At 49.0% G+C, this 16,570-nt stretch overlaps 9 protein-coding genes across 9 annotated transcripts; 4 read left to right on the top strand and 5 right to left on the bottom strand.

Annotated features, from left to right (window-relative positions):
- Window positions 1-449: 449 nt before the first annotated feature.
- On the bottom strand, window positions 450-2,765 carry FTJAE_7621 (uncharacterized protein; the record flags this gene model as incomplete). Its single annotated transcript, XM_037354356.1, has 1 exon — window positions 450-2,765. The coding sequence occupies one exon, from the start codon at window positions 2,763-2,765 to the stop codon at window positions 450-452; it is 2,316 nt and encodes a 771-aa protein (XP_037205341.1).
- Window positions 2,766-4,806: 2,041 nt separating this feature from the next.
- FTJAE_7620 (uncharacterized protein) lies at window positions 4,807-5,340 on the bottom strand (the record flags this gene model as incomplete). Its single annotated transcript, XM_037354355.1, has 4 exons — window positions 4,807-4,860; window positions 4,937-4,984; window positions 5,040-5,241; window positions 5,297-5,340. 4 exons carry the CDS (start codon window positions 5,338-5,340, stop codon window positions 4,807-4,809), a joined length of 348 nt encoding a protein of 115 aa, XP_037205340.1.
- Window positions 5,341-6,197: 857 nt separating this feature from the next.
- On the top strand, window positions 6,198-7,032 carry FTJAE_7619 (uncharacterized protein; the record flags this gene model as incomplete). The annotated part of the gene is made up of 2 exons (XM_037354353.1): window positions 6,198-6,345; window positions 6,401-7,032. The coding sequence occupies 2 exons, from the start codon at window positions 6,198-6,200 to the stop codon at window positions 7,030-7,032; spliced, it is 780 nt and encodes a 259-aa protein (XP_037205339.1).
- Window positions 7,033-8,158: 1,126 nt separating this feature from the next.
- Window positions 8,159-9,341, top strand: FTJAE_7618 (alpha beta hydrolase fold; the record flags this gene model as incomplete). The annotated part of the gene is made up of 2 exons (XM_037354352.1): window positions 8,159-8,228; window positions 8,284-9,341. 2 exons carry the CDS (start codon window positions 8,159-8,161, stop codon window positions 9,339-9,341), a joined length of 1,128 nt encoding a protein of 375 aa, XP_037205338.1.
- A 231-nt stretch (window positions 9,342-9,572) lies between these two features.
- On the bottom strand, window positions 9,573-10,067 carry FTJAE_7617 (uncharacterized protein; the record flags this gene model as incomplete). The annotated part of the gene is made up of 2 exons (XM_037354351.1): window positions 9,573-9,803; window positions 9,867-10,067. The coding sequence occupies 2 exons, from the start codon at window positions 10,065-10,067 to the stop codon at window positions 9,573-9,575; spliced, it is 432 nt and encodes a 143-aa protein (XP_037205337.1).
- Window positions 10,068-10,511: 444 nt separating this feature from the next.
- On the top strand, window positions 10,512-11,708 carry FTJAE_7616 (uncharacterized protein; the record flags this gene model as incomplete). The annotated part of the gene is made up of 1 exon (XM_037354350.1): window positions 10,512-11,708. The coding sequence occupies one exon, from the start codon at window positions 10,512-10,514 to the stop codon at window positions 11,706-11,708; it is 1,197 nt and encodes a 398-aa protein (XP_037205336.1).
- A 269-nt stretch (window positions 11,709-11,977) lies between these two features.
- FTJAE_7615 (WW domain protein) lies at window positions 11,978-12,976 on the bottom strand (the record flags this gene model as incomplete). Its single annotated transcript, XM_037354349.1, has 1 exon — window positions 11,978-12,976. The coding sequence occupies one exon, from the start codon at window positions 12,974-12,976 to the stop codon at window positions 11,978-11,980; it is 999 nt and encodes a 332-aa protein (XP_037205335.1).
- A 560-nt stretch (window positions 12,977-13,536) lies between these two features.
- Window positions 13,537-14,565, top strand: FTJAE_7614 (uncharacterized protein; the record flags this gene model as incomplete). The annotated part of the gene is made up of 2 exons (XM_037354348.1): window positions 13,537-13,624; window positions 13,676-14,565. 2 exons carry the CDS (start codon window positions 13,537-13,539, stop codon window positions 14,563-14,565), a joined length of 978 nt encoding a protein of 325 aa, XP_037205334.1.
- Window positions 14,566-14,674: 109 nt separating this feature from the next.
- FTJAE_7613 (TOXD) lies at window positions 14,675-15,772 on the bottom strand (the record flags this gene model as incomplete). The annotated part of the gene is made up of 1 exon (XM_037354347.1): window positions 14,675-15,772. One exon carries the CDS (start codon window positions 15,770-15,772, stop codon window positions 14,675-14,677), a length of 1,098 nt encoding a protein of 365 aa, XP_037205333.1.
- Between the last annotated feature and the right edge of the window lie 798 nt (window positions 15,773-16,570).

Genomic DNA, 16,570 nt, shown 5'->3' with positions numbered 1-16,570 from the left:
TGGATATCGGAAATAGTATTATCCATGTATCATGGGCAAGAAGAGTGCGCAGATGCCACGAAGCAATAGTCTCAATGCAGGCTCTTTACCGTTTATGATCTTAAGACCTTAAATAAGCAAGGAGAATGAAGATAATGAGGGCTCAGAGATATCAAAAGGCGTTGCGAATGATAAATATCGAGAGAAGGATTAGGTTGCCGCTCACCATAGGCTGAAGTCAGATAGATAGAGTGGAGTGGTGGTCTATTAACTGAAAACTACATTTGTATCAAAGTTAATCTGGGCCCTTCCGCCCTAGTCCGTACAGCCACTCATTCAGGCACATGATAACTACTCAGACAACTACTATCGACCCTCGTCCTCGTTAGTCTCGGGTACTTCGTCTACCTAGTAAAGTCAGCAATACATCGTTTCAGCTTGTGATTCGGGTAGCCACTTACATTGATTGGCTACAAATGAGGTAGTCGATGGTCTCGGCTTAGATCAATTATAGCTTGAGCCATTTTCCTAAGCTCTTCACATATCCTCTGGCGTCTATGTGGAGGCTCAGCGGCTGCGTCATCTGGTCCTGCAGTCTCTGGACTAGGGGGCGGCGCTGTAAGCGTGTCAGGGAAAGATCCAATGTCAGTGGTTAACTCCTCGTCATGGCTAGAAGATCCAGCCTTGTGCTGCTCGTCCTCTTGAGGCCGAGGTGCCTCGGGTGGGCTGTTTGAATCTCCATGGCTGGGTAGGCTTGATGGATCACCAGGAATGGCTGGATCTTGAGCAGTAGATAGCGGTGCTTGAGGAGAAGGCGCGGCATTTATAGTCGTAGAAGTAAAGTCGGCAACTTCTGCATGGTGCGACTGCACACGCTGTTCCTCTTGGCGTGGATGTCCACGTGGAAGTGGAACCGGAGGTTCCCATATTTCACTCAAGCGCCTAGCACTGCGCATCTCGTAAGACCTGTGAGGAGTTGCCTCGTACATTGATACAGTCCTTCTTGCGAATGTCTGTCTCCCATGTTCACCATACATTCCCCTCGATGGCCCGATTTGCTGAGACATTTCACGCGGGGCCTGACGCGGACTTGGACTTCTAGGGGCATAGCTGCCTCGTGTAGAGTACCTATTTCCCGAAATCTCATACCCATTCCCATGTCTGTATCCCCTAGAACGTTCCCGATATGTGGAGTCGTTTGGGATGGGTGGCGGATACCAACTTCTAAGTGAAGGTAGAGTTGTATATCCACCATGTGTAGAGTACCCATTTCTCGAAGTCCCATGTCCATATCCGTCATAATGAGAACGTGGCTGATCCCAATTCTCGCCGTAGGTTGCCCTGGTAATCCCATAGTCTTCGGTGAAAGGAAACACTGTCCTCGGAGGTGGCGTCGTTGGTAGTGTTGGGCTCGGAGGGTTATAGAAGGGCGAACTACTTCTAGTAAAGGACTTATCGGAACTGTCACTGTTGGGTCCCACGAGTTGTCCGTTCACTTTTGGCGTATCGTGCGAAGAGGTTTGTGCCGACGGACCCTGGACCGGTCCGCCTGCAGGATTGTGGTGTCCCCTCGGCGAATCATGATCAGGATATCCTTGCTCGTGATAACTTGATGAGGGAACATAGCCATATTCAGATAGAGCTTCAAAAGGGCGCTTGGCGGGTGTGCAACTCAAGGTAGGTACCGGACGTGAAATCCTTTCGTAGTACTTAGTAGGGTGGGCACGACCTGGTAGGCTGTGTCTTCGTGGAGTCTCATCGCTGGAACCTGGCTGAGATAGTATGCGGGGAAGTGGAACTTTTTCCCGAGATTGAGTCTCATGCCCATCGTCAATAGGCTTTGGATCTGAAGGTGGACGTTGAGATTGGCTTGAACCTTGATAGTGATGTTGACTTGAGGATCCACCGTTCTGATCATTCGTGTAACCCTGGGCCTGTGATGCGTGTGGCGCTGGCGGGCGAGACGGAGGAGGCAGCTGATGACGTTGGGCCGTTACAATATACCTATTCTCAGGTCGACGGCTTATCTCCGACAATAGCTCAACCATGGTTCGAACAACTAGAACACGCGTGCCCTGCACATCCATTTCCATTGACTTATGATTTGGCATGTACAAGATCGGCTCCGCTCCAGCATTAAGAATACCAGAAATGTCCTTCTGTATCGAGCACCCAACGATGACAGCATTCTTCGGAGACACTCCGCAAGCGTCCAAAGCGTTTTTGAACACCCTGAGGTCTGGCTTGCGCATCACCGGATCTTTCGTAATGATATTGGCATCAACGTACTGCCAGAAGTTGAGATCCTCCACAGCATCCCACTCAAGATCATCGTCGGCAACAACAATTGCATAATCGAGATTCTTCAGCTGCGCAAGGGTTTGCGATGCTCCCAAGACTTCAAACCTGTTGCGGCGGAATTCAGCGCCGAACTCTTTGCCGATGAGGCTCTTGTCATCCCACGACGGCGGGTTGAGGTTAAGCTCCCGGAACATCATCTCGACTTTATCCACCGGACGTTGAGAGCCTACTCTTGGAATCTGGGAGTGGATGTGGTTTAGATACGCTGCGGCCATCGCATGATGGTAGGCTCTCTTTAGTTCATCCATGGATTTGCCACGCAGCTTTGGGATGAGTTGCTTGCATCTTATCAGACCGCGTTCAGTCGCAAAGTCGCGGTCGAAGAGGGTGTCGAGGGTGAAGAAGATGGCCTTGCCGCCTCGGAGATCGCGGTCCAGTTCATCTGGAGGTCGAGGTTGAGGGGGCGGCTCTTTGTCGGTAGACATGGCCTCCTTGCTTGAGATTGGATGTGAGGACACTTTGCAACGAGCGGCTGTTGAAGAAGTTTTTAGAGGATTTGGGAGAAGGAAAAAACTCTGCTTTTATAGAGAAGCACTCGAAGCGAGGCAGGAACCAGAGTTTTCTTACTAAAATTCAATGCATTATAAGTTTGTTTCGTTTTTTCGCGCAAAAGGGTATGTTCCTGCAGAGCGCTCTAGGTAAGAAATAAATGCATTGTAGCTTGGTTTTGTTTATTCGCGCAAAAAGCCACGTTCCAACTATACGCTCAAGATCCGCTGGTGTTGTCGAACAAGGTTAAGAAATAAAGAGTTAGACTTTCATAATTCGATGTCGACTTGAACTCTGTCTCCGCGTCCGTTGCGAGATCGATAAATTATACTTTTTGGCCGGGCTGATGCCTCCGAAAAGTTGAACTTAACTGGAACCTTTCACTGCGCTGGCTGGATACGACTCATTGACATCTCGTAAGCTTTGACTACCAATGTAGCCAACACATGCCTGACGATCTGGGTTTGCTTCCACCTTGATTGAGGTCACATCTACCTCCGATTGTAATCCTGATTCCCTTTTGCGCCTGCTTTCTCATCACGCTGTTGAGACAGGGAGGTTCGCTATTTGGAAAAACATGCGTTATAATAAACACCGCAAACAGCATGACACAAGCTTTAAAAACTGTAGTTGGAACGTGAGATATTATACGTAATGCGAAGGTGAGGTGTCAGATCTCTCAGAGCGAAGCAAACCCTCTATAAACAGACTTTAGGCAGCATGCCGCCATATGGCACAATGATATCGGGACCGCGCCCCCCAAGTATGCAGGGTAAGAAAATTTTGTTATCCGTCAACACAGTACTTATAGCGCTCACGGTACCAAACTCTAAGCATCTTCGCTGATAGTAAGTTTTGCACATGTCGATAAGGCTCAAGCTTTGTCTCTGCTGTACCAGACTCTATTTAATGCTGTGCTTTGCGCCTCTTTGCTGCTCCAAGGACTTGTCGAGCCAGTTCACTCAACGTGAGTACGTTGGCCTGCGACGCGGAAAATTGTCAGATAATCTTTTTGCTGACGAGACGAAACTTACGTTTGTGTTGCAAATTGGCTCAAAACCAAAGGCTGAGAGCTTATTCCGGCAGAGAGAATCTCAACTGGCACGAACAAAAGGTTGCAGACCCTGTAGCTCGAGCCACCAATCTGACAAACACTCAAGCCGAGAATCTGTTTCGCGGGTCTGATGGCCGATTGCGACCCCAAGGTTACCTGATTGATCGGCACAGGCTCATTTCGGCAATGGAGATATCGCATGGTCGTCGGGTCATCTATTCCCGCAGCTCAACATCGATGGATAAAAAGCACCCAACGCTGGGTATTCATTTATTCACTGTAATTTGACCATCAAGGCTCTGATGGGACTGATATCAATGGTTCACAAGGTGGTTTCTTGAGCACGTGGGCTATCAACAGCTAAGGACCTTGCAGTAGTCATGTCAAGGCACCAACGCGAACAAGGTTCAGGTCTGGAGATTGTCCCGCCAAAGATGCATGATTTTGATAAGCTTGATGGCATTTAGCTAGCAAGGTTTGTGAATGTAAGAAACTTCGAATCTGGAAGTCTGTTCATCTCTTAGCGCCACGATAAGCCAATCAGCGCTGAGCATCAATACGCGCACATACGTCCCAGCAAAGTTTAAACCACCATTCTTCAAACACCATTCGTGGAAATATTACTGATGGCTCGTCCCAAATAATCAGGGACCACTAACTAATGCAGCACGAGCCGTTCCCTATCTTGTCCCCAGCACGTTTGATGATCAGCGCGAGTCATGTCTCATCTGTCAAACTGGGGGACCCTTGAATTTATCCTTGGGATGGCAGGGCAGACGGGAAATGCCGAACTGTCACGAAATGCCGTTATCCGACGATGAATACGAATTTCTTGATTGGTATTGATCTATCACCACTGCTACTCTAATCCTGCACTGTCCTTCAGGGTTCCTTGAAGGAACCCACGACAAGGCCATTCCATACTAGTTCGCCTCTGCGCCTTGAGCTCCACACTTCTTCTCACAATAGTAGGTGAACTAAGATCCATCGTTAGTTGCAAATTCATCACAACCCCAGTGACTTGGTCTGAGGATAGTATGCTACGTTACTCACCTCGTCACCGCCAATATGCCAGCCGTTAGACCCACAGACAAGACCATCCTAGTCCATGTTAGCACCTCATTCTATCGAGGCATTTGCATCTGGGGTTACCCACAAATTTACAATCAGGGCACTTGTCCCACTGGTTGTTACCAGTGTTGCGGTTTCGATAGTAGGCGCAGGCGCAGTTGGTAGCGTCGGGAAGAATTTCATAGTTCACTCTCCAGTTGTAGCTGGGGCTCCATGCCGTTCCTCCGATGGGGTCGTAGTGGCGGTTGGTGACGCAGACAGCTTGGCTGTGAAGCTTTGCTGAAGCACTGTTGAGACTTTGTTAGTGATGAGATGTTTCTTGAAGAGACTGGGGGTTCGTACAGAGTCGCGAGAGCAAGGAGAGAGGCGATGCTGAGGAACTGCATTGTAATGACAGGGATAAAAGTATATTGGAGTTGGGACAGAAAGAGGAAGAGGTAGAAGAGAGTATGATACTGGTTGAACTGAGCTTTAACAATGGGATCAAGAGTGCTTATATGTTCAACATCACGGCTAAACCTCAAGGATGACTCCGAAGACGGAAGACCCAACTCTTCCCCCCAAAGCCATGGACAGGCATCGTCTAACTGCTATCTGAAGCTATTCCCTTTTCCCAGACCTGACCTTCCAATTTCGTACTCGAGTCATTTTATAGGACAGATAACCAGGATACATCATCTCCCCAAGTCCTATCGCTCTCCCACGAGGTTCGGCAGTTACCTCGCAATCACAACTCCATAGACCAAAACACCACAAGTAAAGTCGTGATAGCAATAGCCCAGTGATGTGTTTGACCAGTAATAAATTAATCCGTATCTCGGACCGACACATCAACCTTGTTGTCGTGATCATCGGTCTTAGTTGGACCCGTCGACTAGTGAGTCACCTTCCTAATGCACCAGAAGCTCGGGTCTTACCGAGACTTGGTCGGAGTAAACCCACAATCACCGATACATTGGACTTCTCTGAAGTGACGATCTGTATAGCCGCGCAAATAGCTTCATGTTTAGTGACTTGAGAGATTACGAGGGAGTTTCCGAAATCGGAAGGAAAACAACTGCCGATGTGATAGTCTTTTATTGATAGTCTTTATGGAATAAGATATCTTGGGAAGGTGAGTCTACAGTCGGGCGCTTTCAGGTATAAAGGGTTGAGCTGCTCTTGGCAACAGAAGGCTTTCATTCTTCACCCAACACCCTCTTTCCTACTTCTCAACAACCTCTTCTATCTAGAGTCTTCGACGATGATTGCTCCCAAGTTCATCCTTCTCAGCCTGGCCGCTGTCGCCAGTGCTGCTCCCTTCATGACAGAGCGCGATCTCAACTCCACCATCTGGACCCCCGACCACGTCCTCAAGCAAGATGAAGTCATCCTCTACGGCGAAGGCCGCAGTAAGTCCACCTGGTCCTCCCTCTCACAGCAGCAACGCCATTTAACATACCCCAGTGGAGGTTGTTCACGTCAGCGTCTACGAGAAACTTCTCGAGTCAGAGGGCATCAACCCCAACACTCCCGAAATCGACCACGACTGGCTCAAAGCCGGCTCCAAGGCCGTCGCACCCCGCAATCTCGAGGAGCGTCAGTCCTGCGGTGCCACAACCTCCTACGTAACCGACCGCACCCAGCGCTTCGTCGACTGGGACGTGCAAATGTCCCCCGTCGTCATCGGCGCCGGCAGCGGTATCGACGTCAGCGTCGCTTCATCCTTCAGCATCTCCAACGGCGTTTCCGTCAGCGCAGGTCTGGACCTCACAGCTGTCAAGGACCGTCTTGGTGCGAGCTTTGGTATTAACTACTCTCGTACTTGGACTACTCAGGCCACCGTCACTGTCCGCGGTACTGTGCGCCCTGGTGAAACTGGTGTTGTTATTACTCGGCCTTGGACTAATCGTCGTTATGGACGTGCGTTTAGGGGATGTGTGGGGTCTATGCAGCAGACTGGTACGTGGATGGCTGATGCGCATGAGGAGGGGTCTTATGAGGGTGTTAGATGGGTTGCTGGTGCTATTACCATGTGCATCAAGAGACAGAGCGGCATTCCTCTTTCTCGATGTAACGGCGGTGGAGACTTCCGATAAATTGTTATGATGGGTCTAGAGCCCGTACGAGTCATGGACCTGGAATCTCGCGTGGCTTGACGGGGAGGGAATGTCAACGGGCATAACACGGAAGTTTGCCCACGTGGTGACCAACGATGTAACATTCGAGACGTTGAATACCCTTGGCTGAACGGTATTCCCTTAGACTTTTCATGGCGGATGAGAACTTGATAGCTTGTTGGTACCATTTGATAATGCAAGTAGCCTGAATATACAGCCAATACGCTGAATTGTACCTAGCCTTCATGATTCGTGACTTGCTTGTGAAGTGGATGGTCTCATGTTGTTCCCTCTGTCTTGCCTAGATTATATAAACAAGCCAGCAAGGTCATCAAAGCAACGGTAGTATCTGTATCTGTATATCTAGGTCGCATTTTCCTTCAGATAAGAGGCCATTTCAATTCACTTCATCATTAGAACATCCATGAGATGCGGGGAAATGGGCACTAAAGGCGACTAAACCGTGAAGTGCGGTCTGTGCGGGTAAGCCTAGCCTCGGAGCAATGAAGCTGAGATGCTGAAGCATACCTCTTCAACTCTTCTGCTGTCATGTGGGACGGATATGAACATTAAAAGACTAGTCTATGCTCCGATCTGCGGACTCTAACCGAGGAAGGGTGTTCTGCTGCAGGCTCGTTTCATTGAATGGTGAGTGCTTGTTAACAATGGCCAAGGGCTAGAAGATACCAGAGCTTTTGAATATTAACTTGGATTCTTTCTTAAGCTGGCCATAACAGAATCTGAGTTTTGTCGTAGAGTGAAATGGATGTTGAGCACGGCAGCTTGGCATGAGTATCGAGAGATCTTGCAATGTGGGGTAATAAACTTCAGAGGCAGCTTCAGTATGGGGTATGGGGAACCCAACCATTTCTCCAAGCATAATCTAGCGTAAACTCTACTACTTGCCGTAGACAATTGCCGCCCTCCCGAGCCGAGGAGGGTTTCGTATTTGTATCACTTGACTCTCAATGGCTGATATTGAACCGATATGCCGATGAGATATATTAAGCCAATGCTTTGCAAGTCCACAGATGTTTTGCATATATACTTGATCCTGTAGACTCACGCGAGACAGCCAAAGTGGAGACTAAGATACCAAGTAGCCATGAAGTCAACAACTGTCCCAACGCTATCTCTTTTAGAGAAGTTGTGTCTTGGGGTAAAGATTCTTCTAGGTAAGATGCCATTCCCTACTATGGGCCACCACTCTTCAGACTGACGATCTCAAAGTACCCGGGACCATCGTGGGCATTCTCATCCGAGGTCTACCCCTAGCCATCAAATACAAAGTCCCATTAACTCTCTGGTTTAGCTGCATGGTCGGACGAATTCTTCTCGGTAACTTCAACCCACGCCAGATCCAATTCCTATCACCACCAACGATAGATGCCTACACAGCCTGGGTCAAAAAGCAGCAAGGCCGGGGTCATCACTCTCGACTAAGTATCGACATCGAGCCGCTTACCGGTACTGACGCTTCCATATTATGGATCGGTAATCGCAAGAAGGCGTCTAAATTCGTGCTTTTTCTGCATGGCGGCGGATACGTCGCGCCTCCTCTGCCGGGGCACTTCACTTGGTGCTGGGAGGCATACGTTAATGATGGACCTGGGGCGGAGAAAGATGTTGCTGTTGCGTTTCTGCAGTATACTCTGGCTCCAGGTAGAAAATATCCTGATCAGCTCCGTCAGGCTTCCGCCGCTCTTAATCATGTGCTTCAAAGCGGCGTGAACCCAAGTGATCTGATAGTCGGTGGTGACTCGGCTGGAGGGAATCTGACAGCTCAACTCGCTTATCACCTCATACATCCCAATCCACCAGTTCCAGAAGTCAAGCTACAGAGCCCACTAGCAGGAATGTTCTTGGTTTCTCCATGGCTAAGCGACCGAACAGATACAGCTTCCTTCAAAAGCTACGGCAATGTCGACATGCTTTCTGCAGGCTTACTCCAACACACTTCCATACACTCATTCAGTAGTGAGAACCTCAAGCCAAGAGTCAACGAAGCTCACCCCGCCCTCGCCATGGATGGAGATTTATCTTGGCTCAGTGATCTCCCAACGATAACGAAAGCACTCTACGTTACTGTTGGAGGACGCGAGGTCTTTTGTGATGCAGTCGTCGAATTTGGGAAAGCTGCTCAGGAGAAATGTCGATCGATTCCTGTACTATTAGAAGTTGGTGAGCGTGAGTGTCATGATTTTATACTGATTGAGAACCAAGCAGAGGCGGTGGGAGATGCTACGGAGAGGATGAAGAAATGGGCATCGGAGATATTAGTAGACTAGGAGCGTTAACTCAGATGGACGCTGTGGAGGATGGGCTTGTTAGTTGATGGAAAGGACCTGGGTTGCACGGCAACAACACGGGCATGACTTTGATACTCTAGATGTTTATATCGTATACTTGACAATATTGACACGCAAGACAATGCGATAGCGGTATTCCATGAACGCCCCAATCTATTGGTCATAGTAGGCACAATAGCAATGACCTGCGCTTACTATCCCCAGAACACTCTAAGAAGCTGCTTTCATCACCTCAGTGAGTTCAACAAGCATCTTCCTCCCGTCAACAACCTTGACGCTAGCAATCAACAACGTAGAGGACCTGCTCCCAACCCCAGTCTCCTTGTTGGTATCAGTAAAGCGGAGAAACTGGGAGACGCAACCGGCGCCTGAGCCATCGGGTGCTTCCCAGCATTGGAGCTCCTTGGTTTCGTGGATGGTCGCCTTGTTCTCGACGCGGAACTTCATGATGGTATCCGTGAATGCTTGCCGGGTGAAATGATCATGGTTGATTCTAAGTCACACGATTAGTTTTCGTTCTCGTTGCTGGGTAGGAGCCTGTGTTGGGGGTTTTACTTGCCTAGCTGTGAAATCTTCTGCAACCGATTCTTTGAGAGCGTTTGCTGAGACTTCGTCATCTGGCTGAACAAAGATTCGGGCGTAGAGGTCTTGCATCCAGCTACCCAGGGCAAAAGGAGTGTCAGTGGATTCGAGGCTGTTTGCCATGGTGGATGAATATCTGGTTTGTGAGAACTTTGGGAGGTATGAATTGTTGGCGGGATGGAAAAGAAACAGCCGACTTGAAGGCTTCAGGAGCTGTTCTTTATACGTATTTTCCAAGCCATGGGCCTCAATATGGCTGTATAAGCCTGGAGTGGATCTACCCCCGAGGTTTGAGTCTAGCGTGCGGAACTCCGCATCTTAGTCACACAGGCCCCGGAATAGTCGGGCTCGGTGCTGACCTGCTTATTTCCCCAGCCACTCATTGTTCTACTACTGAACGACATTAGTCACAGCTCTCGCGAGACCTTTTCGTTTCGTCTCTCAGACATGGTATCGACAAGACAAAAGTCGTGCTCGGCCTGTGTCCGGGGCAAAAGGCGGTGCGACCTCGGATTTCCGCAGTGCGGGCGCTGTCTTGCGAGAAGAGCTACTTGTGTGTATGCTTGGATGTCACCCGAGGACGGGCAAGAGACATTGGGAAGTTCTGATGTGATTGTTTGGCATGATCAAACCGACAATGCCAAAACCTCTCGGCCCAATCAGGAGCGTCTCAAACCAGATGTTGGCCATGATATTTCGCTTTTCCCAAACCCAATTACCATTCTCCCTCCTCTGGTACCACTCATAGATGAGATCACTGGTCGAGGGAGAATCATATCGTTATTCACCCCAGAGCCTTATCCTCAAACCCCAAGCCAGCCGTCTCCAAATTTACAGTCGCTCTACACTTCACCTCCCATTAGTACTTCCTTAGTACCGGTGCAGTTATCCCGGAATATACCTGTGTACACAAACAATACTTTGAAGGAGCGCGCAGAGTACGAGGCAAGTCGAATCGTTCACCAGGTCAAGACTTTTGCAGGATCAGGGCAAACATCTTTTATCCACTGCTCTCAAACCAGCAACTCTACAGCATTACGAGATGCTTTCGCTGCGTGCTGCCTATACACATCTCGTAACTCGGCCAATGCAACTCTTGTGGCATCGGAGATTTCACAAAGAGCCGGACTACTCATACAGGCGACAGACACAGCAATCGCCTTGAGTCCTCCGACTTCTCCATCGACTATGGGTCTCGATCTCCTACCCTCTGTGCAGGCCATGCTGATATATCAGTGTATCCGGCTATTCTCGGAAGACAGCTCACTACAAGAACAGGCTGAGCAGGACGCCAAGTCACTAGCGAGATGGGTTGACATCTTGCAAGGACAGACCCAAGAAACCTCCTCCAGCAATCCAAAGCCTAATCATTCTTGGCAAGATTGGGTCCGCTCAGAGAGCATTCAACGAACCCTAATTTTTGCAGATCTTGTCGAGAGTATCTACACGTTCCTCAAATTCGGCTGGTACCAACCCAGTCCAAGGCTGGCTGAGCTAGGCTTCACAGGCCACGCATCCATATGGAACGCAAGGTCACGGACGGAGTGGCAACAAGCCAGAGAGCAAAAGACCTGGCTGAGGTTGGAGATGTCAACGTTCCGCCACAGCGTCAAGGGGGTTTCTTTGGATACGCTTGATGAATTGGGGATTATGATCTTGGGTAGCTATGAGGGCTTTGAGGTGTTGAAGAAGTGGGCTGGTGAAGATAGGAAATTGCTTGAGAGATGGGGGTTAAGCCCGGGAGGTAATAACCCTTTCGCATAGATACATATATTTGGATGGGTTACGCCTGTAACTCTGATTTCAAAACTGATATAGCCGCTGCACTTAGAACAGGCTCACGAGCTGTGTTATTGTATCCCCTACATGATGGCATCAAAGCCAGTATACATAAAATCGATATTCAAACTACAGCTACCAACTATTTTTGAATTGACCTATCGAACATCTATCCCTTCCATACAATCTTCCTCTTTCCAACATAACCTTCTTACACCAAAACGTCAAAGGAAGAAACATTCGACCTGTCATAACTACTCCTCATCCTCCAATCCAACCAACTTGTTCGAGTCCTCCCACAGTCGCTTCGCCTTCTCAACATCATACGCGTGCGCAGCATACCCGGGCCCGATAATCTTATCATCCTCGTCAAGAGACGGCTTGGCAATATCGCAATCAACAAGGTACTTGCCACCACTATGCTTCCAAGCATCACCAACAGCCGCCCACACCGTAGTAGCAGCACCTTGCTCCACACTCTTCATCATAGGATAGATATGCTCCATACCCTTGAAGGCATCGGGCGGCATGTGCCTGGTCAGTCCTGTGGCTACAACGCCTGGGTGGACACTAGTAGCGTGTAGATTCTTTGCACCATAGCGGCGCTCGATTTCATTGGCCATGTAGATGTTTGCTGTTTTGGACTGGCCGTAAGCGACGTTAGGGTCATAGTCGCCGTGCTGAAAGTTGTAGTTATCAGAGTCGTTGATGCCATGGATGTTATGGCTGGAAGACGAAAGAACCACAACGCGGGAGGGAAGGTCAGGCGAGGCAGCAGCAAGGAGTGCAGGCTTGAGAAGCTGGAAGAAGAGGAAGTGAGACAGGTGATTGGTGCCGAACTGGAGCTCATGACCATCCTCAGTGAAGCGAAGGTCAGGAATAGCCATGATACCCGCATTGGCAATGAGGCAGTGAATCTTGGACGTCTTCTTCAGAATAGCTTCTGCTGCAGCGCGGACGGATGCAAGAGACCCCTGGTCCATCTGGAACAGTTCCATACGGGAGGGATCGAAGATGCCATCCAAGGCTGTTCTGGCTTTGTCGAGGTCACGGGCTGTGAGGTAGAGAGTAGCCCCAGTAGCGGCGATGGCGCGGACAGTTTCGATGCCGATTCCAGAGGATGTGCCGGTAATCACGAAGATTTGCCCCTGGCGCTTTTCCTCGAGACCTTCGTCTTTGATGATTTGGAGGGCTGTTGGACGAGCGTCGCCTGGGCCTTTGGTGTTGGCGTGGAGGGCTGTGTAGCGAGACATAATTGCTTATAAGCGTGAAGAACAGAGTTATCAAATTTTCAATTGTTTGGATTGTCGAGATGATGTTATGTTGGATGAAGAATAAGCATCGAGATGCTGCAGCAATACGGCATTTTATATTGACTACTCTCCATGTTCAGATAAGATGGAGTTTGTACTAATGGACCAGTGGCTATGGTTGAGCGATATTACACCTCGCAGAATAACTTACAAATCACTCCATAGTATGGAGTTAAATCTCTACCTACAGGATTATCACCGTGTACCGAAGGTGAAGCCTGAGAAACACATATTATGGATTATTCAGTATGAAACTGTAGGGTTAGCTGGTGTACCTGGCCGATGACATTCCTGCCTTTTCAGGTCTAGCCCATCCCACTTCTTTTCCTGGGCGTAGGTGGGGCTGATGACAGATTCTCCTCATCGAGTTTAGCTTGCGGGACTTGGCTCCCGGCATGCTCATTTAGCGCAGACGGAGAATTCCTCAGCTCGCCGAAGGAGCTCGGTCGTGAATTTCATCGTCTTCTCCATAACATCTCAAAGTCGATCATGCACATCCCATGGATTCCAGAGATAATTACTCCGCAATTGCCGAGGCGAATAGGCAGCGGAGAAAGCTGCAGAACCGGAAGAACCAGAGAGCCCGTCGTGAGTTGTCCCCCTTGCCAGATGGCTAGCGGTGCTTATTAATGCCTTTAGGACAACGGATTAAGGGTAAAGACTTCGAGATAGATCAAGTCTCGAGTTCGTTTGAGGTTAGGCGCTGGAGGGTCGACGAGGTTGATAATGGCCCTTTGCAAGATAAGGACACCGACTCAACTGTCGTGTCTAACTATACACTTCCTTTCACTAGCGAAAATGCCACCGCTGTCCAAGCACCATCATCCACAGATCAAACCGATCAAATCATGACCATACAGACAACCCAGCAGCCCATAAATATCACCTTCCCTCTCCCCTCCGACCAACTCCTTCACCTCATCCAGTTCAACGTCTACCGCGCCTTCATCTCCATCAAACGGACTATAAACACTATATCACTTGACCCAACAACATGTCCTGTATTTGGCCCCTGTCTAGACGACACAACCCGCTACCCTCCAAATCCCAATATTCCTTCTTCTCTGGCACCTACTGCACTGCAACTATCTCAATACCATTTCCCCTGGATCAACATTATGCCGTTTGCCCGTTTTCGCGACAATCTTATACGGCGGGAAGGCCGGTTTGATAATTTCGAGTTGTGGAGGGATATGGTTGGCGATCTTATGAGCTATACTGCTGCACCTTGGCAGCGAGGAACACCTTTTAGCTTCTCTGCCAGTATTCCTGAGACTGAGCAATCACGAGGGCTGATGTTGGAGAATTATATAGATACGGACGAGCTCACAGCTGGGCGTAACGGCCTCATCATCTGGGGTGAACCGCACGACATGCACAGTTGGGAGGCCACACCTGGCTTTCTTGCTAAGTGGTCATGGGCCGTTGAGGGATGTGAAGAGCTCGTAGATATTAGTAACCGCTGGAGGACAAGACGAGGGGCGGAGCCAATGCGTCTGTCGACGTCGGCATTAAGAACGAATAGCTGATAATAGCGGTCTATTCTATCAGCCAAATGCAAAATATAAATGTATCAAAAAGACTTCTTTCCAAGAGAATATCATCCAAAGTAATTGCTAGAGGTACAAGCGCTGTTTGTTACTCTCCTTCATTAAATCGGACAACCACCTTGCCTCCCGCTACCTGACCCGCCCGCAATTTATCCAACCCCTCAAATATACCATCAAAGCCATTCTTCAGCTCAATAGTCGGGATAGGTTTCAAGATATGTGTAATTCGAGGTAGGGTCTCATAGAAGCGAACAAGGGCCGCACGGTCCTGTGGCCTGGCTTCGAACTTGGGTCCAATTGGCGGTAGCCACTGAAAAGCGTGGCCCATAGCTGTATACGACATGACGAGATCGTAAGTCACGCCAGGAGTACTGGACTTGCCGTTGGGTAATAGGGTTACCACCTTACCGCCACTGGGCTTGAGCACAGCGGCGCAGATGGATGTTGACTTGCCCTCGGAGAAGCAGTCCACCGCTTTTGTGATCTTGGGATACTCTTTGATAATATCTTCTGCGACGGAGGGTGAATTATAGTCGAATACTGCATCGGCCCCGTATTGCCTAACAAGCTGGGTTGAACGTGGGGAGGCAGTCGTGACGACTGTGCACCCAGCTGCTTTTGCGAGTTGGATATGATATAGCCCTGCACTGGTCGATCCGGCGTAAATGAATATGACTTCGTTATTGGGAGACACAGGCTTCGTGTCAAGGAACGGAAGCCCGTGGTGGACGTTGAGGACCAGCATGGCCGTCACAGCAGAGACACCATATGTCGTTGCCTCAGTATCGCTGATGTGCTCAGGTACTTTCCACGCCAGATCCGCATCGATCTTCAAATACTCTGCGAATGCACCCTTGTCAGGATACAACCCGCCATGCACAGCGCCAGCAACACGATCGCCAATCTTCCATTTATCCTTGACAGAGTCTCCTACTTGATGAACAACACCTGCGTAATCGCATCCGATGATCGAATTGGGGGGAGAGATGATGTCGAGATGTTTAAAGTCTGTCGGGTTGAGGGCTACAGCTTTGACTTTGACGAGGATTTCGTTGGGGGTGATGCTGGGGATGGGGATATCGTCTTGGACGCGACCGCCCTGGCCGCCAATGGCTTTAGAGCGCGTCGCGTTGATAAGTCGTGTGATGATGCTGCGGTTCGAGACGAGAGCTTTCATGGTAGTCATGATGATAATAACGATTTAGAATGCAAACAAGTAGAATTTCATGGACCTGAGCGCCAAATGTATGTTTTATATGCTAAGTTCTCTCTGCCGGAATAAGCTATTCTTTTGCATTGGAAGAGAACCGTGTTTATCAATTTGCCGGGCAGCATGACGGTATTGTTGAGTAATCGGCTCTGCACTTTTTTAGGTTCAGGCCACTGCCGTTTTTTGGCCTCTCGCTTCTGATGTCCTGCTTGCGGAGCAACCATCTCCCCGAGACAAGCACGCTAATCTCAAAGTTGGTCCGGCTCCACGTCCGTCACAGCGGAGTTTCGGGTCCATGACCGGTGTCTTGAATAACGGTGCCGATTGTCGACCAGAGGAAAGCAGAATGTCAAGAGAGGTTTATAGCTATTTCTGCTAACCTCTGTTGTTTGTCGGAAAAGGGGACAGAGCTACTGAAGCTTGGACTGCTTGGACCTACTGGTTGGATCAAGTAACGCCACTTTAGGGATATTAGAACTTACTTTATCCCTTGAAAACTAAAACGTGTGCTGAGAGTAGCTGAATTGCAGACTTTGGAAGGAATGTAAAACTGCTAGCGCTACTAAAACGCTCTAAGACTTCCTCAGGGATAAGCTAATCTAAGTAGACATTATACTAAGAGGTTTATTTATAGTGTAAACTAGATATAAGAGTCGAACTAAGTTTAATTTAGACATAACTAGATAAATATTGCCCTTGAGTCTCAGGGGATAAAAGTCAAATCTCTACAAGCTTGTATACTTAACGCTATAGTGTAATATATTACCTGTTTTT

Source organism: Fusarium tjaetaba (genome assembly GCF_013396195.1).
Source record: "Fusarium tjaetaba strain NRRL 66243 chromosome Unknown NRRL66243_c0000154, whole genome shotgun sequence".
NCBI lineage: Eukaryota > Fungi > Ascomycota > Sordariomycetes > Hypocreales > Nectriaceae > Fusarium > Fusarium tjaetaba.
The sequence above is the reverse complement of the archived record's forward strand: the minus strand, read 5'-3'. Positions and strand labels throughout refer to the sequence as shown.